Source organism: Drosophila guanche, unplaced genomic scaffold, assembly GCF_900245975.1.
Source record: "Drosophila guanche unplaced genomic scaffold, DGUA_6, whole genome shotgun sequence".
NCBI classification, from domain to species: domain Eukaryota; kingdom Metazoa; phylum Arthropoda; class Insecta; order Diptera; family Drosophilidae; genus Drosophila; species Drosophila guanche.
This window is the reverse complement of record NW_022995743.1, coordinates 2259812-2285414: the sequence shown is the minus strand read 5'-3', so window position 1 is coordinate 2285414 and position 25603 is coordinate 2259812. Positions and strand designations below refer to the sequence as shown.

General features: G+C 43.7%; 2 protein-coding genes across 18 annotated transcripts; one reads left to right on the top strand and one right to left on the bottom strand.

Annotated features, from left to right (window-relative positions):
* Positions 1 to 247: 247 nt before the first annotated feature.
* LOC117578441 (putative homeodomain transcription factor) lies at positions 248 to 4438 on the bottom strand. 2 transcript variants are annotated; one of them, XM_034263963.1, is made up of 8 exons: positions 4206 to 4438; positions 3307 to 3368; positions 3098 to 3237; positions 2549 to 3038; positions 1597 to 2495; positions 1364 to 1542; positions 944 to 1300; positions 248 to 885 (listed from the first exon to the last, which is right to left on the bottom strand). In XM_034263963.1, exons 2-8 carry the CDS (start codon positions 3330 to 3332, stop codon positions 400 to 402), a joined length of 2577 nt encoding a protein of 858 aa, XP_034119854.1. In that variant the 5' UTR covers positions 3333 to 3368; positions 4206 to 4438; the 3' UTR covers positions 248 to 399. The 2 variants fall into 2 exon arrangements, with proteins under 2 accessions (XP_034119854.1, XP_034119855.1); XM_034263964.1 differs by having other exon boundaries at positions 4210 to 4438.
* A 1091-nt stretch (positions 4439 to 5529) lies between these two features.
* Positions 5530 to 25256, top strand: LOC117578436 (putative leucine-rich repeat-containing protein DDB_G0290503). 16 transcript variants are annotated; one of them, XM_034263935.1, is made up of 28 exons: positions 5533 to 6213; positions 7866 to 8022; positions 8092 to 8258; positions 8676 to 8711; positions 10791 to 10973; positions 11041 to 11184; positions 11253 to 11386; positions 11454 to 11634; positions 11698 to 12012; positions 12322 to 12636; positions 12694 to 13338; positions 13407 to 13589; positions 13647 to 13784; positions 13848 to 14030; positions 19915 to 20046; positions 20245 to 20568; positions 20631 to 20819; positions 20888 to 21025; positions 21455 to 21670; positions 22121 to 22303; positions 22360 to 22491; positions 22661 to 22822; positions 23617 to 23773; positions 23830 to 23996; positions 24059 to 24215; positions 24284 to 24450; positions 24501 to 24683; positions 24737 to 25125. In XM_034263935.1, exons 1-28 carry the CDS (start codon positions 5994 to 5996, stop codon positions 24922 to 24924), a joined length of 5496 nt encoding a protein of 1831 aa, XP_034119826.1. In that variant the 5' UTR covers positions 5533 to 5993; the 3' UTR covers positions 24925 to 25125. The 16 variants fall into 16 exon arrangements, with proteins under 16 accessions (XP_034119840.1, XP_034119826.1, XP_034119827.1 ...); XM_034263936.1 differs by lacking the exon at positions 8676 to 8711; XM_034263938.1 differs by lacking the exon at positions 21455 to 21670 and having other exon boundaries at positions 5534 to 6213.
* The last annotated feature ends 347 nt before the right edge of the window (positions 25257 to 25603 follow it).

The window sequence follows — 25603 nt, the reverse complement described above, 5'->3', positions numbered from 1 at the left end:
TTATTAATTATTTATTTATCGAGAACTTGAGATTAGCTAAGACATTAATTGGGGGAAACTAGGAAACGTGCCCAATCCAACAGTTATGCTACAAGTTCTATGAACTTTAATTCAATTCATTGCACAATTCCACAATTAACACGACGATTTTGTGATTGTGCAGCTCGCTCTAAAAGGTAGTACATATATGCATATATATATAAACTGATCATATAAACAATCATCACACGACAATAAACATTAAACATTCTGGCTTAACCTCTAGGTTTATTATTATTCATTAAACTACGCTAGATGGAGACATGTATTTAATTTTAGACTTTCTTAAAGCGTTTCGAAATAAATTGTACTACAAAAATATGATCAATCTGCGACCAAACCCTCCGCTCTGCTCTTAACTTATTTGATTTTGATTTTATGTAATTTCAACTTGAAGCCGAGAACTTCACTCAGAACGCCAGAGAGTGCTGACAGTATGACTACCTTGATGGTGGTGAATAGATATGGATTGGCACTGAGGCCAGAGATCTTGAATGGCGTTTCGAGTTCCTTTAGTAGATCGGCAGCTAGCTTCAGCACACTGTTCGATACCATTAGTTCATCCTTCTTTTTTGGCTTTTGTTCGATTTGCAGATACAAATTGATTTGCTCAGTGATCAGCACCGACACGCTGCGATACTTGTGCTGTATCTTCTGGCCCAGCGTCATGAAGCGCAGCAGGTAGATGCCAATTGTAATCGACCAAATGAGCGCCTCCAGCGTGAGGTGCGTGTGCAGATGCACCGAGTCCTTCAGCCACTCGACACTGAGAAAGGCGAGCAGCAGCAGCGTCACAATAAATGCGGCCGATACAATAATATCCACCGAACGCTGTGGACCACGTTTCTGAGAGAGATTTAAAGAGCTTTAGAATTTGTTCAAGGCAATCAGCCAGTGTACGCACCTTCAGGTAGGACCGTACGCTCAACCAGGTCTTAATATTTCGCACCTTGTTCAGGCGAAAGTGCGGCAGATTCGATTTGCGTGCCCTGCGCGATGATGTTAGATGCGAAAACAATTTGGCATACAGAAAACGCTGCTTGAACGTGCGCTCCGCCACGGCAAAAATGATGAACAAAATGAGCGTCAGGCTGAGGCGTTGAATGAAGCCCAGCGCCAGAACAGTGCGCTCCCATTTGGCCTCGCCAAAGGCAAAGCCCAGCAGCGTAAATAACGAGGATGATGACTTTTCCCACAGCAATTGCGGTATGTAAATGTAGCTGATCTCGCTGGCCTTTTCCGCATCGCTGCCGAGAGTGATCTGCAGAAGGGGAATTGGGGAGTTAAAACAGCTGTGATAAACTCCCCTCGAGTCAGAACTCACCACACAGAGCCTGCAAAAGGTGGGTATCATGGTGAGCAGAAAGGAAAAGACAACTCCTATGTAAATATAATCATTCGTCTCGCCCATAGAGTCCACACGCTCAATGATGCACGAGGCAATTTCCAAGACAGAGAGCTGAGCTTTCTTTGCATCACGCTGATCCCAAATGGTGCAGCTAACTGGAAAGGGCAAGGGGATAAAGAAAGGTACGATTGTGGTTCCACTCTACTCACTTCGATCCATGTTATTGTGTGGATTCAGTATGGTTGTTGGTGTTATGTCCAGCTCTGCGGGATCTTCGTCGCTGCAGGGCTTGAAGCCAGCATCCGATTGATCCATATCGGAGGTATAGCTGCAATCCTCACTGTTTGTGGTCACGCCCAGCCAATCGGTGGCCGATGTGGTGCACTCTTGATTGCACGCGGAGGCAGGACTCGATATAATGTCCGCATCATCGCATTCGTCAGAGTCAGCGCCGCTGCTGGTCGACTCGCTGCCACGAGTTTGTGATTTCTTCTCTGCTGCTGCTGGCACATTGCCCGCACTGGGATTTGCCACATTCAAACGCAAACGCAACTGGCTGTGCTGCACGGGCACGACTGCGGCGGCCACTCCTGCATTGGGCAGCGGCGAGTGGTTGTTGTCCTCGCCGCTGGAACTCTTTCCGTTCAAACTCTCAAAGCCATCATCGTCGCCCAGGCTGCGTCGTGATTTGTGCGTGGGCTGCAACGTTTCCACGCCGTCTAGCTCCTTGCTCTCAGCCTCTCTGCTGGCCTTGCTCGACGTTGGTTGCTCCGGTTGATCGTAGGGGGCATAGATCTGAATGGGCGTGTGCCAGTTGACGTTGCGCTTCTTGGGACTGTCAGGCGGGGGCCCTGCTTCGTGTCTTCTGAGATCGTATAGAGGTCCAGCTGTCTTCTGCATGGTAACGACTGTGGTCTCCTCATTGCTGCTTTGCTTGCTGGCGACGGCAGGTGAAGTGGTGGCTGAGGGCAGATCAGGTTCTTGCACGGGAGCGCTGCTGCTGCTGATGGGTGTGGGCGGCTTTGAATGCACTTCTGTGGCACTGCGTCGCGCTGGCAGCGCTGTGTTGCTGCTGGTATGAGACAAATCCGGTTCTGGCTGGCGTATACTGCAAGGAGAATGCATGAACTTATGTTCTCTATAGACTCTCGCCCTACTCACCGCACAAACTTCTTCCTCCGCCGCAGTCGTGGCTCCCTTGCAGCTGACTTCTCGTTAAAGTTGGAAATGGAGAAGCGACGCAGTTTGTTTTTGGCGGCGCCATTTCCACCACCACTTGCCGCATTGTTGGTGGCCACGATCTGTGAGTGGATCAAGCTAATCATCAGACTGAGAGCGCAGGGTATGAGCAGAGCGCTGAGCATGTCATCATGCTCCTCCGACTGCTGCTTATCGGCCTCCGGTTCGCCGTACAGCGTGGCATTCTGCTGATCGCTGCTCAATGCTGGCACAATGCGATTGCCATGCAGGATGTAGATGGCCCAGTTCATCAGTTGGGTGAGATACAGCACCAGTATGAAGCCAAAGGCATTCGGCGTCGTCTGCCTGACCCACCATTGTGCATACAGAGGCAGCAGCAGGTAACGCAAAATGGCCAAACGAATGACAGTGAGCAGCGATTGCTTGGGCTTGGCCTTTGGAAATGTGGAACCTAACGATTAAACCAGAACAATTAACATTAAATAATTGATTAGCATTGCTAATTGTCACCTCGCACTAGATCCACATCAATCAGTTCCGTTTTGAGCTTGGTGTTCTTTAGATTGACATTATTGAAGCCATCCAAAATACGCTGCTCGACCGTCTTCTCCCATTCTTGCTTGTCATAGGTGCCGATTTTTTTCTGGTACCTAAATGGGGAACATACAAATATAATAAATAATTGCATGGTGCATGGTGCAATGTGCAATGTGGCTTACCATCCAACAATTTCATCCAATTTCATAGTAATCACATAAAAGCCGTCAAGTTGTCGTGCACCCTGCAAAGTCCCACACAGAGATGATGCTCAATTATTAGTTTCTGGAACGCAACTGGCACTGTAACCACTTGTGGCGGAAGGTTTCTAATTTACAAGACTCGCTGCTACACCCTACAATCATTAAGTGAACAAAAAAACAGCAGCACAAAGGCGGCGTAATAGCAGAAAGCACTACAAAATCTGAGCACGTCTGGGTGGGGGAAAAGTGTCGCCAACAAAGTCTTGAGCGGACAAATGGGTGTGTGTCTGTGGTGTGTGTGGATAAAGCCTGCAGTGGATGGGGGATTGGGGATTTTCTGCGCGATTAAATGGAAATGATACGAAACAGCTGCTATGCATAACGGGTTTCGGTCGGTTAACTGCTATCAGCTGATGACTTTCACCTTCGCCTTGCCACACACAGAGAGCGCCGGCCCACCACCACCCGCTTGCAGCGATAAGGGCGCTCGGGGCTGAAACTGCGCCATTAATTATTACACTGAAGACATTCAAATTTTATATTTCGGTTTGCCTTGCAGCATTGCAGAAAGCGGAAGCTAGTAGACGCTCGAACAGCTGTTGTCGTCTGCAGCACTGAGAGTGGGCGTGATGTTTATGCATACACATGTACCACCACACACACACACACACACACACACACACACAACATAACACATGTACACACGAGCTTCTTTCTATATGTTTGACTGGGTCGTGTTTGGTATGCGGCTGCTCGGCCCCTTCAGCACTGCTAGGTTCAAGGTGAACCAATATCTATTCGCGTCGATACAAAGAACGCCTCTTGCAGCAAGGAATACCTCAGTGATCTGCCTTTAATTCATGCTTTTCTCGTTTTACCTTAAGTCAAACAGATTCTTCGATCGATTTTTGTACACACACGGGCTGTGTTGGATCTTAGACACTTTGAATTTGATGGCGATAAGGGTTTGTTGATTTACTTGGACCATGGATAGTTTACTGATAATTTTGAATGCACTACAGCCGCTGTACGAACGTATTGAATTTGCATTTGTTTGGACCGAAAATTAGTTGTTTTTGTCCACCGAACTAGGCGACCGCGGAATTATCGATAAAGTATACTGTCTGACCATCAGCAATATACCCAAATATACCTGATAGTTTTCTAAATATACCGCCAATAAATACCGATTCCAAACATATTCCTCGGTTTTGATATTCTGTTTAATATTACAAGCTAGTTAAGATTCCCAGCCCTGTAACTATAATTATAACAAACTTCTGGATCAATTGTCCACAAAATGTATTTGTTTTTAGGACTTCTTCTGACTAAATTGGTTCAAATAGCGTTCAAACAACAATGGTCAACAAGATATAAAAGCAAACAACGTGAGTGCGAAAAAAATGTTACGTTATTTACCCACTTTTAACTTCTTAACTTCTTAACACTTTCATTAATTAATGTGAAAATTTCAGGTTACTGATAGGTTATGCGAAGCGCCACCGAATTAGAGCTAATTATTACTTAATATCGTAATTCCTGTGTGAATACAAGGGTATTCAAACAAGGGTATGTAGTTATTTCCCTCAGGACCGATTTCGATTGTCGATAATCGAAAAGCTTCAAAATGCACTAAAAAATACCCAATCAGCTGACTGCTCATATCGATAGTTTGCTAGCGACAAGTGAAAAACAACAATTTCAGTTAAAATTTAAGTTAACAAATGAGAAAGCGCGGGAAATAATATTCGAATTAGCTGCAACACTATCTCTTTCACTTGATGAATGGGAATTTTAATCAAATCTTCCCTCGCTCAAATGAAACTCCCGCGTGTGCGCATATTTATTCGCGTTTGTTTTTGTTCCACACTTCGCAAGACCACCGAGCATAGCACATCCATATTTATATACGACTTTTTGTATGTATAAAAGAGCCACAATGCATAAACAAAGAAGTGCAGTCCAAAAGGGAATGGTAGAGAAAACTCTCGCGCCTCTCCGTACATTTTTTCACCACATTCCTCGCACGATCATGCAGCGGCCCACTTGTCGCTCCCTCGCTCATTCCGAAAGCTATTTCGGGCAGGGGCAGCAGGCGGTGAAAGCCAAGAAAAAAAAGCTGCAGCAGCCCGAAACACAAGATCCCTAAAGCTTTGGCAAGGCCTCTTGAATGGCACAGGCATTTCACCAAAATACTTTCAGTTGCGAGCGGACCTCTGCACGGAGTGAAACAAAATCTGACAACCAATAGAGTACAGTCCGCGGAAATCGTTCATTTAATAGCAAGAGCAAGAATATAATATAGATATATATATATGTGTATATAATCTAATTTTTCTCGCACACACACACACACACACACACACGTATATACCCTGTATATGTGTATGTATATATATTCTGCCTGTGTGTACCAAAAAATTGTTATACATAAAATAAATTGCGACAGAAAGAAATACCATTATCAACTAAAAATAGTGCCTTAATGCTCAAAGGAATATCAATTTTAATAACGAACAAAAACAAAAAAGCAATAACCAAACGACATTAATTAATAGATTCAAACAAAAGGAGGAGAGCGCGCAACATCGACACACGCCCGCATGTCCGAGTTAAAGGTTTAAAGTAGAAGCCAAGAACCTGTATACCTGAAGGGAAATCGAAAGATGACTTTCACCCGATTAAAGACTGTGACATTGCTCGTGACGTGTGCTCTGCTGGCACTGAGTTTTCCCGGATATGTGAATTGCGCTAATAACGGAAAGAAAGGATCGCAGCCAGCGGCAGCCGCAGCGCCGCTTGAGCCAGAGGCCGTCATCGAAGAGGTCAACGCCAAGCAATTGGAGAAGCTTCTGGCCGACAAGGATTACGTTGCTGTATTCTGGTGTAAGTGATCCGGTTTAGCATATACAAATACACATACATCTATGCTGCAAGTGTGCGTGCGTGCGTGCGTTCGTGTGTGACATGTGGAGCAAGTAACGGGTCCGGGCATCAAGCTTTTAATAGTAACAAGAAGCCAACGGATCGGTCATATTATATAAAATGTTCGCTAGTAAAAATTCACAGCATTCACATACTACCACAAAATATTTGAAAAATTCGCTGTACGAAATTTTTCACAGATTTTCATTTGGTTAATTTTTTATTTTATTTTCGTTCCCGTTCCCCCTGTTTCATCCCCTTCATCCCCCCACCACTATACGTTGCTCGTCTGCCGTTTTCTGTTTATGAGTCGAGAGAGAAATAGCTTTTTGGCTGGGAGAAATTGCCGTCTTCGTTTTGCTGCGTTCGCCATAGCAATTTTCTTGCTTTATATATTTGTTCCCTCATGCTGTTTTTTGTTGCTAGTTTGGCACGAAAAAACGCTGAGGAAAACTCTCACTTCCTTCCAGGTTTCATGACCTCTTTTAGAGCACTTTTACGACTCAGTTTTGAGCTATTTTTGGTGCGCTCGAAATTACCTTTCCCCATTAGCTTTTTGCATAAACAAATTGCCAAAACCAAATGCCTTTAAATTTAGACTCCGCCTTCGGGCTGTATATGCCCCCCAATGTCAAAGTTAATAAACACGCTATAGATAGCTAATTCTACATATTTTGTTGCCTCGGAGATGCCTCGCTTATATGTATCGCCTAGCATTGGCGGCAATTCCAAAAATAATTGTTGACAATGAAAACATTTGAAAACCAAAAACGCCCGAGCCTTGGGCAAAGACACAAACGAAAAATGATCATGGAACAATTGGCAGCTCATTGTCTCACTTTCTCGATGGTTTTTCCTTTTGGTAATCAAATTGGGGAAAAGCGAGATCCGCAATATGCAGCAAACTGTGTTTATTGTTTGTTGATGGGAAAAACGCTATTCAGTTTATTGCAATCCATTGTGAAAACACTCGCAGCAGACTTCCTGCTTAACGCTTACAAAATCGAATCGATTAATTTGCATCTGCTACGTATATTGGCTGGGCCATTAAGACAGATCCAGATACAGATACAGATACAGATACAGCCAAAATACTCGAAAATTTGCTGTTCATTCAGCATTGGATTGTGTAATGCCTGTTCTGGCTTGGTGCAACCACCCGATGCACTTAGAGTGATGTTGGCCCACTGTGTTTGTGTTTGTGTTGCATTTCCCTAATAGCGGCCACACAATTTTTATGAATTAATTTAACAATTTTAGCATATTTGTCGGCAGTTGTTGGCCGAATTAATAGCAATGAATTGCTCCCTGGCTCTGGCTGTCATTTCATTTCATTTCATTTCATTCATACGGCTGTGACTTCTGCTTCTGCTTTTGCTTCTGCCACTTTGCTCTGATGATGATGATGCATCCCTCCATCTAATATAGTCATGAATAATCTTTGGGGCATTTTGGTTGCTGCTTGCTGCTTGCCATTTGCCTTTTGCCGTTGCGGTTGCTGCCTCTGGCGTCACAGGCGACAGTTGCCGCTTGTCAATTGATGTCTGCATCTCTATCTGATTTTTGTCTGGCAGCCAAAGATTATTATTATCTATTATTATTCCTTCTTGCAGATGCGCGCAGCTGTGTGACCTGTGATAAGGTTTTAGCGGAACTCGAAAAAATAGACGATGACACCGACTCCTTCGGTGTGGACTTTGTAAAAATAAACGACAAACGACTAGCTAAGCAATATGGCATTAAGAATTTCCCAGCACTCACGTACTTCAGGTGGGTGGTACAGTCTACTAGCACAAACAGAAACCAGTGTTGTAAAGCACACACACCCATACTTAATAGGGAGAAGGAGCCCATCATCTACGATGGCGATCTCATGGACGAGGAGGGCGTGCTCGATTTTCTAACCTCACTGGAGGCCATGGATCTGCCCGATCGCATCGAGGAGGTCAATGCCAAGATACTGCAAAAGATCATCGAGGATACGGACTTTGTGGCTGTGCTGTTCTGTAAGTCAAAACGTCTCTTTACATCCATGAACCATTTTTATATCTATCTTTTTGCTGGAATTTTGACTTGATGATGTTCTATTTTCGAAAAGCAGTTGCAGTTTTTAGCGTACACAAAACACACAGTTATAGCTCCTCCAACTTGTGACTAAAAAGTAAACAAATTTAGGTATAGACAGCAACAAAACAACAACAATTATTTATCTATCTATCTATGTATCTATTTATCTCTCTCTCTGTACGTATTTAACTTGTGACTAACTCTAGGCGCAAACACGCAAAACGGCGGCAAAAACTGAACTTTCTTCTTGTAATTTCTTACCGGCGGTGTTTTGTGCCTCTTCCCCCAACCCTGTCTTTGAGCCGCAAATTTGATTATATTTGTTATATATTCTTCTATATCGAACGACTCTGCAGGTCCAGATCATGAAACATGCCCGCCTCGGGTGATGGGTAAGTGCATTCCCCCCCCCCACGATTGTGTGACTCCACTTCCGACCCAAACTTGTTTGGTTTCCTCTGATTAATTCTTTCCAATTTCCATAATTACCCCTGAAAGTTACTGCCTAAATATGCCCCCCCATGAAACGATGTGTAAATAGTTGTAAATATGTACAGAATTTGTCTCCTTATACTAACTATATTTAAACCATTGTCAGTCTGCTGTGTGTCGCTGCTTGCTAATTTCCTACCTTTGGGTTGCGTTTGGATCAACTTTTGATTAGTTTTTAATGGCAACAAATGAGTGAAGTTTGTCACAGTTTATGCTGTGATCTCTTGGAGCAAGTCTTAGATTCTGACAGCCACGGATATTACGTATACGTATAATAATAAACAGAAATGCCTGCAAATGAGTGTCTGGGCTCGGCGCCAGATTATGTTTGTGTGTGCAAGTCGTCTGTGGGATTTGACGAACAATCAAAATGGGGGAAACAGGCAAGAGAAATAATTGAAAAAATGATTTTCAATTGAAATGAAAATGCTGAAAGTGCTGAAACACACATATGTATGTATGCATAATCCAATGCAAGGATTTATGTACGAATCTGCCGCTTGTTGGCCTTGTCCAGCGTTTGCGGCACAAAGTAAGGCAAATCTTTCTATAGCTATAACAAATATAAACATAAATTTATCACACACACACACACACGCAACAAAGTAGAGGGAGAGCCAAACTTATTTATTTATTTCGATTTCTGTTGTTTGTGCTGTTGTTGTGCCACCTACAATTTTGGCGTTTAAAAATAGAAAAAAACTCAAGCAGTTGGTCGGCCAAGAAAATGTTTTTTCTGCGGCTCCTCTGGCTGAACAACTAACTATAGAGTGGATCTTTACACACAAATATCTGGCATACACATGTACACTCGATATGTGTGTAGCATTTTGCTACACTTTCTTATAGATATTTTTATCAAACGCAGACGGCACTTTTTGCTGTTGTTGTGGTACATGTAGGTGAGGGAAGAACACGAAATGTTGGCCCATTGTTTTGACCCCCCGCCCCCGCCCCCGCCCCTCTGCTGCAATGGGGCGGTGCAGACAGACAGCAGTTTTAATTGCTTTTGCATACAGCAATACATCAACGTGCGGGCATGTTTATGGGCAGGCGGCAGATCCTCAGTTGTCGCCAGCTAAATGCAAATGCTGCATAATATAATACATACATGGGTGCTACATGTGCATATGTAGATGTGTACTACATGTGTGCACTGCCCCGAACTGACTTGCACTATTTTTAGTTCAGTTTCGAGTCTGTTCGCGTCCAAGTCCTCACAATATTTCTAGAGTGATGCTCTCTATGCCTGTGCCGAACACACTGTGCAGTAAATTATGAGAGCGAATGTGTGCATTGACCTTGGGGACAGCCAAACCCACGCAGAACCACATGGAAAATGGCGGATATCCCGCAGCTGGGCACTACTTGCTCCAGCATTCAAGTTCCCTAAAGACATAGCTAAAGAGTTGCAGCAAGTTCACGGGAAAATCAACAGAAAATCAAATAAATATTACGTATACGCAGCAGCAGCAAGCGAAAGCTTGCTAAAGGGGAGCACAGAGAGCAAATGGATGATGAATGTAGCAAGCGTGAATAAGTAGAGGGAAACAGGCAGAAGTGAGAACGAGAGCTTATTTCTTTTTGAATTTTATTTTTGGTTCTGCCTTTGAAGTGATTTCCGTTGGCAAGACAAGCCAAGCAACTTGCAACAGGTTGCACACAGACACACACACACAGAGAGAGAGAGAGAGAGAGAGAGCTGTGTGCGGCTGCTGCATAAACAAACAATTGTGTAAATAAACGAAAGAGGGTACAGGCAGGGGCCGATTGAGTAACACATCCGCACGATCCCTACCACAGCTGCTACGGCTGCTACTGCATGTGGCACGTAATAATCCAACAAACTCAACATAATCCGAGAATGTCCATGCAATGTTGTGCGCCCAAAACCCAAACCCGTACGAGACTTTACTCAGTCCCGCAGTCGATGCTAATGAACCTTTGCTTTGCCACATTCTATGCCATCGGACAACCAGACAAGCAGCAATGCCGCAAGTGTGCCAAGGCCTTGCAGGAGCTGGAGAATATTGATGATGAAGCCGATCAGCTGGGCATTGGATTCGTCAAGATACACGACGAGGCCCTGGCCGATGAATACAATTTGGGTGGGCTGCCGGCGCTTGTCTACTATCGCCATCAGACACCAATCATATACGAAGGTAGCTAGAGCCCTCCATACCCCACACACATACATACACACACTATTCATGTGTCCTGTGTCTGCAGGTGAACTCCAACGTGAGGAGGATGTCTTGGAATGGTTGGTGCAAAATAAATCAACGGGCGACGAGGACGATGTGATCGAGGATGTCACCTCCAAGACGCTCTCAACACTAATCAGCAACATTGATAATCTGGTGGTGCTGTTTTGTACGTAGTTTAATTGATTCCTAATGCCAAAAACAAAGATCAATCTGCAATCTGTTCATAATCTGCAGATGATCATGGCAATGATGACTCGATGACTGTGCTGGAGGAGCTAGAACAAATAGACGACGACTGCGACAAGCATGGCATACAGTTTGTCAAAATTGATGATGCCAAGGCGGCAGGCGATTATGGAATTGATTCGGTAGGGAAGACCACAAAAGAAAGCCAAAGAAAAAGCAATCAAAAATCACCTTCTTCGCTTCTGGCAGATTCCGGCAATTGTTTACTTTGAAAAAGAAATTCCAAATGTTTACGACGGCGATCTCATGGATGAGGAGCAGATCCTCAAGTGGCTGCTGAGCCAATTGGAACGCGATGAGATCGAGGATGTCACCGATGAAATGCTCGATACAATGATCAAAGAGGGACGCGTCATAGCAGTGCTGTTTTGTAATTACACATCCCGAAACCATCCCACACACAGAACCTCTCCTCACTCGCCACTCTTTCCAGACGACAACAATGACAAAAAGTCCCAGAAAGTGCTCGAAGAGCTGGAGAACATTGACGACGAGTGCGATGCTCTGGGCATTACCTTCGTGAAGATTGACAATCCCGAGGAGGCCGTTGAATATGGCATCAATAAAGTTCCTAAACTGATATACTTTGAAAAAGGCATTCCAACCATTTACGAGGGCAATCTGGAGGATGAGGAGAAGCTACTCAAGTGGCTAACAGATCAAACGAGTTCCGATCAAATCGAAGACATAACCGATGAAATGTTGGATCTTATTATAGAGAAAATGCCACATGTTGCTGTGTTGTTTTGTAAGTGATTTCAGACCCCAAATCGCGACTAGGATATGGTTATGGAACCGAACCACCCCTCTGTAGATATTGTACAGATCTTTGGTGTTGTTTTGTAGCTCTGGGATGTGCGTCTCTGCTCGATGTGCCGCCAAGTAATCCAAACAAAAAGGCGCTTTAAAAACTAATCCACTTTTAAGCTAAGACCCCTTTCCGTTTAGTTCCTTAGGTTATTCCAGTTACAAGTCAAGTCTAGGCTCCAGTTAGCTTCCTTTTATAGCAACCATTCCCTGCCCAAACACTCGTTTAACCTTTTGCAACTCTCCACAGACGACAAAGATCAAAAGAAATCACAGAAAATCCTCGCAGAATTGGAAAACATTGACGATGAGTGCGATCAGAATGATATTGCCTTTGTCAAGATCGATGATGACAAGGAGGCCAAAGAATGGGGCATCGATGAGATACCATCGATAGTACTCTTCGAGCGTGGCATTCCACACATCTACGAGGGTGATCTGATGAAAGAAGATGAGCTGCTCGGTTGGTTGGTGCACCAGAAGCGCTACTCAGAGATTCCCGAAGTCACCGATGAGATGAAGGATAAATTGGTTGAGAATACAGAACATTTGGCGGTGATCTTTTGTGAGTAAAACAGAAAACTTGCATGCCTGTTCCTATCTGTAATTAATCTCTCCATAGATGACAAAGACGACAAACAGGACATGCGCATTCTCAACGAACTGGAGAACATTGACGATGAGCTGGAGAAGGAGGGCATCGTCATTGTGCGCATTGATAATGCCGCCGAAGCCAAGGAGTACGGCCTGGACCATCTGCCAGCTCTCATCTACTTTGAGAACAAAATCCCCGCTCTCTACGAGGGCGATTTGATGAACGAGGATGAGGTGCTGGAGTGGCTGCTGGTGCAGAAGAAAACCGCCACCATTGAGGAGGTCACCGATGAGATTCTCGTCAATCTAATCAATGAACATGAATATGTTGTCGTTTTCTTCACGGGTCCCTGCGAGCCGGGCGAGACCTGTGATCACACACTGAACGCACTGGAAACCATCGACGATGAGTTGGACGAGGCGGGCATCATTTTTGTGACCACCGAGGATACGGGAGTCGCGAAGAAATACAACGTCAAGACCTATCCACGTTTGGTGTTCTTTAGGAATCGCGATCCGTTGCACTTTACCGGAGATCTGGACGATGAGGATGAGGTGTTGGCTTGGATTACCGATGATGAGACGCTGGAGATTCCCGGCAAGATCGAGGAGGTCAATGTGAAAATGTTGGACAAGATTTTGGCTGAAAACGATCACGTTGTGGTGTTCTTTTGTGAGACTTAATTAGCTTCAAATTTATCCTAGAAACTCTTACCAATCCTTTGTGCTCTCTACCCTCAGATGCCGAAGGCGATAAGAAGGCACAGAAGATTCTCAACGAGCTGGAGAACATCGATGATGAGTGCGAGGAAAAAGACATTGACTTTGTGAAGACATCCGATGATGATATTGATAAGGAATACGATTTGCCCGGTCTGCCGGCACTTGCATTTTATAGACATAAGTTTAGAACAATTTACACCGGTAAGAAAGGCAAATGATCGTCAGCAAAAGATCTATCTAACGTTCTCTTTATCCCAGGTGACCTGATGAAGGAAGAGGAAATTCTGGAATGGGTTATTGACTTGCACGAGTCAACCGCGGATGTCATTGAGTCGGTGGATCGCAAGACACTGCAGGTTCTGATCAACGATGTCGAGCACTTGGCTGTGTTTTTCTGTAAGTGGCACCCGAAGAAAGTCTCAAATATTTTGTACTTCACTCAATTTTCTTCCCACCCAGATGATGATGAATGCGAAACGTGTTCGGATATCTTGGATGAGCTGGAAAACATTGATGATGACACCGATAAGCATGGCATTCAGTTTGTCAAATCGAATGATGTGAAGCTGGCCCATGAGATTGGCATTTTCGCATTCCCCGCGTTGGTCTACTACGAGACGGGTGTTCCGATTATGTATGATGGTGAGTAGAGACATGGCTCTACACAGCTCTAAGAACTTAAGATTGTAATCGCTTTCCCCCCTTTAGGTAATCTCAAAAACGAAAATCGTGTGCTGCAGTGGTTAATCAATCAAAAGAGTAAGCGTTCCTTGTTCCAAAATGTTTTCTTCTTTTGCTTTTCTAACTCACGCTCATAAGCCACCACAAAACCAGTTTGAATTAGGTCCCAAAAAAAAGAGAGAAACATGCAAAAGATCATCATCTACCCCGTTGAATGCCATGTCAGTGTGCAAAACGTAATGAAACTTTTCAAATATAGGCAACGATGATGACGAAAGTGATGAGAAGATTATTAAATTGCGCTATCCCAAAGAGAGCGATGAGGATAAGCGGGAGCGATTGAAGCGCCTGCAGCTAGCGATACGCACAAAGCAAAGATTGCGAAAGAGCAAAAGACTTCACGATGATGACGATGACGGGGACGATGACGATAACGATGACGATGACGAGGACGGGGACAATGACGATGACGATAATAATGATGATGAAAAAGATGAGGACGATGAAGAAAATGGTGATGACGATGAGGACGAGGACGATAATGACAAAGATAATGATGATGAAGACGATGAGGATAATGACGATGATGAAGATAATGATGACAATGATGATAATGAAGATAATGATGATGACGATAATGATGATGAAGATAATGATGATGATGATAATGATGATGATGAAGATAATGACGATGAAGATAATGATGATGATAATAATGACGATAATGATGATGATAATGATGATGATAAAGACAACAATGACGATGACGACGAAGATAATGATGATGATGAAGATAACGATGACGATAAAGATGATGATGAAGATAACGACGACGAAGACAATAATGATAATGATGATGATGAGGATAACGATGAAGAGGATGATGAAAATAATGATGATGACGAGGACGAAGACGACGAAAACGATGACGACGAGGACGATAACGATAACGATAAAGACAATGACAAAGACGATGATGATAACGATGACGAGGACGACGACGACGACGACGACGAAGACGAAGAAGAAGATCTTAAAAGTAAGCCTAAATATAGGCACACGGCCAAGGGCCGTACGATACATCGTCTGGCTGATCTATGCTCGGGTCGGCTTAACGATGAAATAGGTAATGCCTGAATGTGAGTTGCCATTGCTGCCACTAACCGAAGTTGTGCCATGTTGAATCCAAGCAACCACTGGCACGCTCTCTGTCCTCTCCTCTCCTCTACCCTAAACCCAAGTTCCCCACCATAGGCAAATACACCACAGACATACCATAGACAAACACCATAGGCAACACAGCACAGGCGAAAGTGCTTAAACGAAACACTCGCAACATTCGACTACAGTTACAATTTCATTGTCTATCTACAGACTTGCGTGAAAGGAAGTCAAAAAGTCATGTATTCCGCACAGGTAACCAGTGCCCTCCCATATAAACATACGATATTTGATCTTCTATATAGAAGGGAAATATCAGCCTTCGTAGTCGTTGTGCAGCGCGTAGCTTTTGTGCTAAAGAAATACTCATGTGAGGGAAACACACAAACAAAATCAATTGGGAAACACACACAGCCATGGCCAATAATACTCAAACCCAGCCCCGTCAATGTCTACCCCTTCTCTGAATGTTTAACCCCTAACCCAAGCTTTAAACCCCAAACACACTCTTAAGTTATTAGGTCTAAGAATTCCTTTTGGTACATCAACAAAAAAATTGCAGAATAATTGAACAAAAAACCAAAAGAAACCCGAAAGAAAATATTTAAAATCATAGCTGACACAATGTTTGAAACTATTTATCAATCGTCTCTTTGTTTGTCAAAAAATCAATCGAAGGAAATTTTGAAAATGTGTTAACAAATTCTGTTTTTTGGTTTAGTTTATTTGCTCTTAATACTTTTAAGTGATTGTTCTGTTTTGTTTAATTATCTATAATGATTAATATCGAAACCCGCTTTGACCTATAAAAATATCTATATAAAAAACATAAAACAAAAACAACCAAAAATGCAAAACAAACGATAAAAGTGAAATTCGAGCTACAAAAATGTAAAGCTCTCGATAAATATAGAAAAAAAAAAAGAAAATAGAAATCTGAAATCTGAAATCTATCTGAAAAATCCGATTACCGTGTACAGTCAGCATCAAAAGCATTTTGTCAGTTATTAGTTGTGGATATCTACCGTAGAACAGTCGTAAAAACAAGTTCAAATTCAAATTCAAATTCTGTTGTTCCATTCATTCAAGCACGCTTCTTATACTCTAGAACAAACAAATTAAAAGGAAACTTTCAACTTTCAAGTTTGAAAATGATGAAAAATCGAATCGAAATCGTACTAACTGCTCTCTTTCACTGTCTCTCTTATGCTCTCTCTCTTCGCGTTCGCGCTCTCTGTGTGATCGGAAGAGAAACACCTGTTGAAAGCAAGTTAACGAGATTTTCATTCTATTTTTTGTATTCTTTTTTCCGCCTACTCTCCGATGCACTCTTGTTTTTTTTTAACGTTCTGTTATTCTTCTGATGAACCTTCTGTTGTTAGTGAACCAAAAAATAAATAAGTAGACATTAAATTAAACAACAAAAATCAATCTTTTAAAACTAAAACAATCTGACAAAATGTTTTTGTTTGTTTGCCCACACAGATGACGAATGTTTCTATGTTGGATTGGGCCATGACGGCCAGTCAGCTAAGCGCGGCAACAATTTCGTGCCCAACGATTACAAACCATTCCAATGCTGTCCAACCAAATTGGAGAAGTCAACGAAAGTTCCTAAAATGACGGCCCAGCGCATTGGACACAGCGACGGCGACCAGGGCAAGCGGTCGGGCGGCGGCAGCGTCGGCGGCGGCGGCAACTTCCAGTTCGCAGCATCGGCAGCCAGCAAGCCAGCAAAGAAACCGGAGCCAACCAGCAGCAGGACAGTGCCAGCCAAGAAGCAACCCAAGCGCAGCCAGGCTCCTGATGATGATGACGACGATGATGATGACGATGATGAGCAGCCACTGGTGAAGGTTTCCTATGCCAACAAGCGTTCGGGCGGTGGCAGCAACAAGCCGCAGGCTGGCAAGCGGCCCGTTGCCAAGAACGATGACGATGAGTCCCTGGAGGTGGAGAAGCAGCAGAAGCAGCAGAAGCAAAAGTCATCGAAGAAGTCCGGCAAGCTGAATGTGAAAACCGGTACGTAGTCCATGGACTATCGGACTATATTCCCCTCATTCACCCGCCAAGACACAGCACAGACCACAACCAATTTTTAGACCATTTTTAGACCATTTTTAGACCATTGCTCCTCCAGTCAGCTCTCTCATTGTTCCGTACCAATGCCCATCGATATTTGTTGTTGTTGTTCTTACACAGACACATACAGACACACACAGACATACAATTTGGTCGTTACTTTATATGTTTATATTTCTCTTCTCTTTTTCTCTCTCTTTTTGTGTCTTGCAGGCGTTAATTTTTTCCAAAATCGACTAAAAAATTTGTATGACCTCATTTTTCAGGATATCTCACTGTGGGAGTAAGGCAGTTTTGAAACTGAGCATAAAGCGCAGTTTTGCAAACAAATCAGTTGAATAGTGATTGTATGAATAGAATGAAAATGCCATACCCAAACTGCAACCGATACCAAAACAAAAAAAACACTACCAAAAACCAACAAAAACCCAATGCCTGCATAGCCTGCACCAAAAGAAAAAGAACCTTCAATGACAGGTTTATATTTAAAAAAAATATTTTTTACCATCCAATCAATCAATGTGTGACACGTGACTGCCCGTTAAGACACAGTAACTGAGAAATAATAACCTGTGAATCCGTATGGCTGTGTGTATATAAATTATGTATAAAAACACTCACACATGTACAACATCCTTGGTGTCTCGTTGTTCCATCTCTCGATAGCAGTTTCACACGCAACTCAAAATAAAATAAAAACAGAAAAAAGAAAACAAAAACACAAACACTAACATAAACTTTGTTGATATTTTTCGCTACAATCTACAAATCTTCGCAACGATCTGCGCCCAGCACTGTGGTTGTCTATGACTAAAACCCAAAAACAATTTGTTGCATTTTACAACAAAAAAACTTTGTTCAAACTAAATGCAATTAATGCAGCAAACAAAAACCAAAACAACACAACTTCTGAGAACTTTCACTAGTTTACCTATCTACTATTTAGCCAGCTAGTCAGCTGTTATTGTTATTAACAAACAAACAAAAAAAAACCAATCAGCAATTGTCAATAACGAGAGCGTACACTTTTTGATACTACTACTTTTTTGTCACAGTATATAAATACCATTTACATACAATATTTTATGTAGCTAGACTAATTTAAAGAAAGCGAAAGCACAAGCTAAAGCTCCAGCCAAAGCTGAAGCCAGAGCAGAAGCCAAAGGCAAAGCCAAAGCAGAGGCAAAAGCCGAAGCCGCAGTCAAAGCAAAGCAGAGGTCAAAGCCGAAGCCACAGCTGAAGCCAAAGCCAAAGCAAACGCCAAAACCAAGCAGCAGCCGAAGCCAAAGCCAAAGCCAAAGCAGAGACCACAGCTGAAGCCAGAGCTAAAGGCAAAGCAAGAGCCGAAGCCAAAGCGGAGACCGAAGCTGATGCCAAAGCCGACGGCAAAGCGGCAGCTAAAAGCAAAAACGAAACAAAAATGAAAACGATAAACGAACAAATGGATAAATATTTTTTGAAGCAATTTACAAATTTGCAATGGCAAAAACCAAACAACTGTTAACTATTTTAACTAGAACATGTACGTAGAGAGCCTACAAACTACAAGCAAAACATTTTCTATATACACACACACACACACAAACAGAGCCAAAGCACATGCATACATGTACAGCACATTTTGTAACTAGATATAAACATAAGCAATGGCCAAATAATGTCTTCTAACCTTGCAAGTCAAAGACTTTCTCGCTGAAACAATGGCCTCGCATGCAATGTACTAGACACAGCCATTTTTGATGTAGTTTTCATTTGTTTTCTTCTGAGAGCGATGCCCCACGACGCCTTACCAGCTCGCTGTTATATTTGTTATCGGTATTTGCAAAATGCCGAATATATATTACATAAACACACACACACACAGACACAAACACAAACACACACATGTATATCTTTATCACTTATGTTAGCTAAAACTCCATCACTCTGTCACTAAAATTCTACCCACGTGTAAACGCCCCACATTATTAATTCTTTTATGTTGAACAGCAGCAGCCTCAAGCGAATGTATTTTTGTCAAACGGTTGAAAAATCGTATAAAAATTGTAAGCGAAACGCAAGCAACATTTTTGTAAAAATTAAGCGCCACACAATCAATTGTAAAAATACACAATAAAAAGCCATCGAAATGAAATGAATTTTAGGGTTTACTTATTTAAGCTAAATCAACACACAATTCTTGGTTGTTTTTGTCAAAGAAAAGCGAATTAAAATTAGCTATGATTTAAATATTTTCAAACGGGTGCAAAGGGAATTAAAAACGATTTTAAAACTATTTTAAAATGTGGAAATATACTATTATACATTTATATTTGTTAACAAAATTCCACACAAATGTGGCCATAAATTATGGAATGAATGGGCTACCTCTGGCAAGCTGCCCGTTTGGCATTAATTTGGGCGGGCTGGGAGTTGGGTTAAGTGAGACAAGAGAAAACATTTCATTTTGTATATGTATAGAAAAGCAGTCAAGATAAACTCATGATTGATTGACAAACTGCAGCCAACAGGTATGTGCCTTTAAATGGCTAATAAATCTAGACAAATAACTGATTAAGCAAATGCCAACTAATTGCATTTATTTTTGTGTGTCTACCACTAGGCAATCTCGACAGCAACCAGGAGGTCTTCAACTGGATACTCGAACAGAAGGCGGACCAGAGCATAGAGCTCATAGATCGCGAACAGCTACTTGAATATATAGGCACCAAAGACTTTCTAGCGGTTGTATTTTGTAAGTATACAGCAGGGAAATAAAAGGCCAAGGCTAAGGTAAAGTCTAAGGCTGAGGCTAGGGTAAAGGTTAAGCACTCGAAGCGCGCCCACTAAAAACTGTAACTGCCCAAAAGAAAAAAAAACAACACAAGCAAAATCCAATGAGTTAGAGATTTAAACTAAACAGAAAATGTACTAACCTCTACTGCGCTTGCAGACAAGGAAGACGATCCCGACTCACCTCGCGTGCTGCGGCACATCGAACTAATCGACGACGAGGCCTCCGAGTATGGCATTTATATAGTCAAAATGCACGACAAACTGATGGCCAAGAAGTACGGCTTCAGGAATCCACCGGGACTGACCTATTTCCGCAAGGGCAAGTACATCAACTACGACGGCGACATCGATGACGAGGAGGAGGTGCTCGACTGGCTGACCAGCCCGGCCAATATGGAAATGACCGATCACATAGAGCAGGTGAATCGCAAGATGTTTGAGAAGATACGCAAGAACTCGGACTATGTGGCAGTTATATTTTGTGAGTAAAGATCGGTACATGCAGGGTGGCAGAGTGTAGATTGATCCTCGACTCAACTTCAGATAGCGACGAGTGCAAGCAGTGTCCACGCGTGCTCGCCGAAGTGGAGCACATTGACGATGAGGCGGACAAGGCGGGCATTGACTTTGTGAAGATCGACGACAAGCTCATGGCCAAGGAGTATGGTGTCTTTGCACTGCCAGCCATAGTATTTTTTAAGCCCACATCCAAGGAGCCAGTCATATACGCCGGTGGGTTGTTCGTTAATCAATGCCAAAAGTTGCTTGTGGCAATTCATTTAAATTTACATTTATTGTAGGTGATCTTTATGAAGAAGAGCAGATCCTCACTTGGCTGATCACGCAAAAGGATCCAAGTGGAGATGTGATTGAAGATCTCGAGGGCGAACGACTCGTGCACCTGATCGAAGAGTCGGGCTCCATCGCTGTTTACTTCTGTAAGTGTTGCCAAGGCGCCAAGGCGCCGAAGAGTCATGGCCCACTGTGCCATTTCGTAAGGTACTCCAATGCTGCATTCGGTTTGGTGTTGATCAATTCACACAAAGTACAATGTGCAGTCCTGAAGTCAGTTGAAATATTTCTGTTTTTTTAGCAATTGTTTGTGTAGTTACAGTGTGCACTTTGTGGTATTGATTATCACGCTTTTGCGCAAACAGTTTGCAGCAAACTCTGTGTATTTGTAGTTAACATTTTAGACTTGAAAATCGACTTAGTCTTAAGCCACTTTGGCGCGCTCTCTGTGTATCTAACCAAACAAGACTTTTATTTATATTATCTCTATTTACGAATATGATCCGCTCTCTGAAATATCAAACCAAAAATCCACACACAAATTGCACAAAACAAAAACCAACCGAAAAATGTAGGGAACAAAACGAAGTGCGACCTTTGCACCTCGAAAGCGGCGCGCAAGGCACGACTGAAAAAGGAACGGGAACAGCACCAGCAGGAGGGCGGAGCTGCCAGTGCGGCCGCCGCTTTTGGCGTCGAAGCAGAGGCGGGCGAGGCGGCTGCCGGTGGGGCTGCAGATGCAGCGGCGGCTGCAGCAACGGATTCATCAGCTGCTGGCAAGCACGAAGATGGTAGTCCAACTTTCTGTATAGATCGTGCAACTGGAATGAGTCCAAGAATGTTTAACCACATAACCTACAGCACAGCACCTACCGCAACCCACAACACACCACCACAATCACCTCTCCACTTTGTACAGCGAATGTTACGCTCTCTAGAAACCCCTCTCTACATTACACTTTCTCTCCCCCTCTCTCTCTCTCTCTCTCTCTCTCTCTGTCATTCCCGTACACCCTTTATCTTTAGTCGTGCTCTCTTCCTGTTGCCCCTACTCTGTATTCTGTATGTATGTTCCGTTCTCTGCTTTGTATTGTGTAAACCTCTGTAAGAAGACAAGTTCCCACCAAACTCTCATGCGCCCCTCGTCAGCTTATGTGTAGTGCTTGCCTATAGTATGTTGTCCTAGACGCTGCCCATGTACCGTTTTTGTTGAGTAATTGTGTTCTGACTGTGACCTGCAGATGCCGACGGCTGTGAGCAGTGCACCAAGGTGCTAGAGGAGCTGGAGAACATTGACGATGACTGCGACAAGCATGGCATAACGTTCGTGAAGACCAGAGACTTTTCGGTGGCCGATGGCTACGGCGTTCACGAGTATCCGGCATTGGTCTACTTCGAGGGAGGAATTCCCAATGTGTTTGAGGGTACATGCCACTTTTACAGTTAAATATTTGTGTGTTCTAAGCAACTTCGTTCCCAGGTGAGCTCAGCGAGGAGGAGGAGGTGCTGCAGTGGCTTATTACACAGAAGACGGAGGACCGCATTGAGCTGATTACACGGCAAATGCTTGAGACCATGGTGGAGGAGACCCAGTATCTGGCCGTGTACTTCTGTAAGTAGCAAGCAACACGATCGCATTACACATAAACTGTTTCATTTGGAAGCACTGTATCACATTCTCACATACTCTGAATTATATTCCCCTCCCCCCCACGACCACAAAACATGGCACACAACCCACCACACACAAATATACGCATCTATCCCTGAACCGCACACAGTGCCGCCAGAGCGCAAGGGAAAGCAGCCTGCCTTCTGCCGCAGTTTCTGCTCACCCTCTAGCCTTAAAGAAAGCAACCTGACCACCACCACCACAAAACACTCATCCAGCCAATTCGTACAAAGCTACATATCGCGTAAAAGAAAACGTATCCAAAAACAAGGTATTCCGTGTGTACACTCCTGCAAATACAAATACAAAACTCGCAACTCTCAACAAAAGCTCGAAAATAACTGTCAACACATTTCTTGTCTCTGCGGTCACCGACAAAACAGAAAACAACCAACATTTTTTGTCTCACAAAAAACAACAGCTATTGGACCTGCACGCAGTTACTCGATGCGAAGCTCAGTCACTGCAACAGCATAGCAATTGTGCATAGTTCCCCACGAAGTTTCTGTCGCTGCGCCGTCGCTGCACACACGAAGCTTTCACGCTGTGCATGTGCCAACTGCGCTGCCCGTGATCTATGCGCATACATATGTATGTGGCATACAACGAGCCCGCTCTTCTGTTTACACGAGAAGTGCAAAGATCGGTATTTTCTGTCCCTTTTCGACAGGTGTCCGTAAATGAGTGGAAGTGCTGACAGTTATTTGCGAGCTTTGTGTGCTCTCAACGCATGTGCGATTGAGCTCTAACCGTGCCTAACCAACAGTAGGAGCTCTGTTCTGTGTTCTCTGTTCTCTGTTCTCTGTTCTCATCCAAGTGGAACCTATCTACACTATTGTTTACTCTACTAAAACCAGGCTTCCAACAACGTATTACGACCAAACTAAATTTGTTTCTCTATAAAATACTCGTTGTGAATCTGTTGGAATTTGCTGGAATTTAGTTTGGACGCGAATACCTTAGTTTTACGGCGTTTTCTTTACTTTCCGCCTCACACAAACCGCTTTCCACTAACAACTCTCATCTTCTGGGGATCCCTTATAATAATATCTCTCCCTTCGTTAGACAAAATCAATTGCAACATTTGCGATCAGATATTGGAGGGGCTGGAGCTGATTGACGACGAATGCGATGTCTTTGGCATACACATGGTCAAGATTCAAGATCCGCAGCTGGCCAAACGCTATTCCATCAAGACCTTCCCCGCCTTGGTCTACTTCCGGTGAGTTTTGTACACTTTGCATAAGGAAAACCAAACTTAAGACTTATCCCAATTAGCAATGGCAATCCTCTGCTGTTCGAGGGTGATCTTCAGAACGAGCAATCGGTCTTGGAGTGGCTCATCGATGACGATAATCGGGAGTTGGCCGATGAAATCGAGGAGGTCAACGAGCGCATGCTGGACCGCCTGATGGCCGAGTCCACCCTGTTGGTGGTTTTCTTTTGTAAGTTGTACAGAGATTGGGCACTTAGCAAGAGCTCTTAGCTAAGGAATTATCTTACTTAGATGACGACGACTGCGCCGAGTGCGAGGAAATCTTGGAGGAACTGGAGGAGATCGATGGCGAGGCCGACATGTTTGGCATTGATTTCGTGAAGATCGCCAGCATGGAGGCAGCCAAAAAGTACGAAATTGTCAATATACCCTCGCTGGTATATTATCGGTAAGAGATCGAACAAATCCAGACAGTCCCAGTCCAAGGACCTCTTCTGTACTCCTTTCCATTTGCAGCAAGCAAGTGCCCGTTCTGTATGACGGGGATATGCATCAACATGACAAGGTCATCACATGGCTGACCTCACAGGATGTGTTCGAAATCAAGAACGAAATAGAGGAAGTCAATCGCAAAATGCTGGACAAGCTGCTCGAGGAGAATGAATTTCTATCCGTGTTTTTCTGTAAGTGCAACCGAATCTCAGTCGATCTTTGCCTAATTCTCTCCCTCTAGACGAACACAATCATCCGGACAGCATTGCTTCGCTGGAGAAGCTGGAGAATATTGACAGCGAGACGGATAATCTGGATATTACTTTTGTCAAAATGGCAGACTCGCGCTATGCCAAGAAATGGGGCGTTACCAAGCTGCCAGCGATGGTGTACTTCCGTCGCCGTTTTCCCAGCATATACAGAGGTGAGTGCGGGGCAGAGATTGCGGAGCACCTCTCATTGATTGATCCTTCGCAGGCGATCTGCTCTCCGAGGATGAGGTGCTGGAGTGGCTGCGCAAGAATCGCTTCCGCCAGCCGGAGTTGAACATCTTTATGTACGCGCTGATTGCCCTGGCGCTGGCCTTTGTCGTCTACACGGCCTTTCTGCTGCAGTGCTTTAAGCCGGCACCACCGCCACCCGTGCAGCATACCAAGCAGTCGTGAGCACTGCTGGGGGATATCGGGAGCAAGTACTGAAATGTGTTCCACGATCTACTAGCAAGGAAGCAAGGAAGCAAGGAAGGGAGCGACTCGTGACGAGAGCGTAGCAGAACCTGAAATGAACATTGAATATCCCCAACAATCACACACACACACAGCATATCGATCCATCAGCCGATCGTCTAAATTAGACGCCGAAACAAAAACAGAACAGGAACAGGACTGTACACACCAATCAAGGACCTTGTTGAGCACAGAAAAACACTCAAGTCATAGTAATTACATAAAATTCAATTTAAATGCGATAATATTGTTGAATAAAATGCCAATGATGATCATTTGTACAGTAAAACACACACCAAAATATTGCCCAAGCACATTCGAGTGCGAACAAAAAAAAGAACACAACAGACATGGATGGGCCTGTCAGGTGTGGTTGGGCCTTTGGCAACAACGAAAAGAGCTGCAAAACTAATTTGCTGTGAAGTTATCAGGCAACAACTTTGGCGAAGCGCTCTCCTCGCGATAGCACTTGGATCAATTCGATCAACAGACAGACACACCACAACAGCTTTGGCTGTCTGCCATGTGCCGGAGCTGAATTTTCAGTGCGGCAACTTGCGCGTACCTTTGATAGGCCTCGGTTGGCCAAAAGTGGAGATATCAGTTGGCAAAGTTCAGC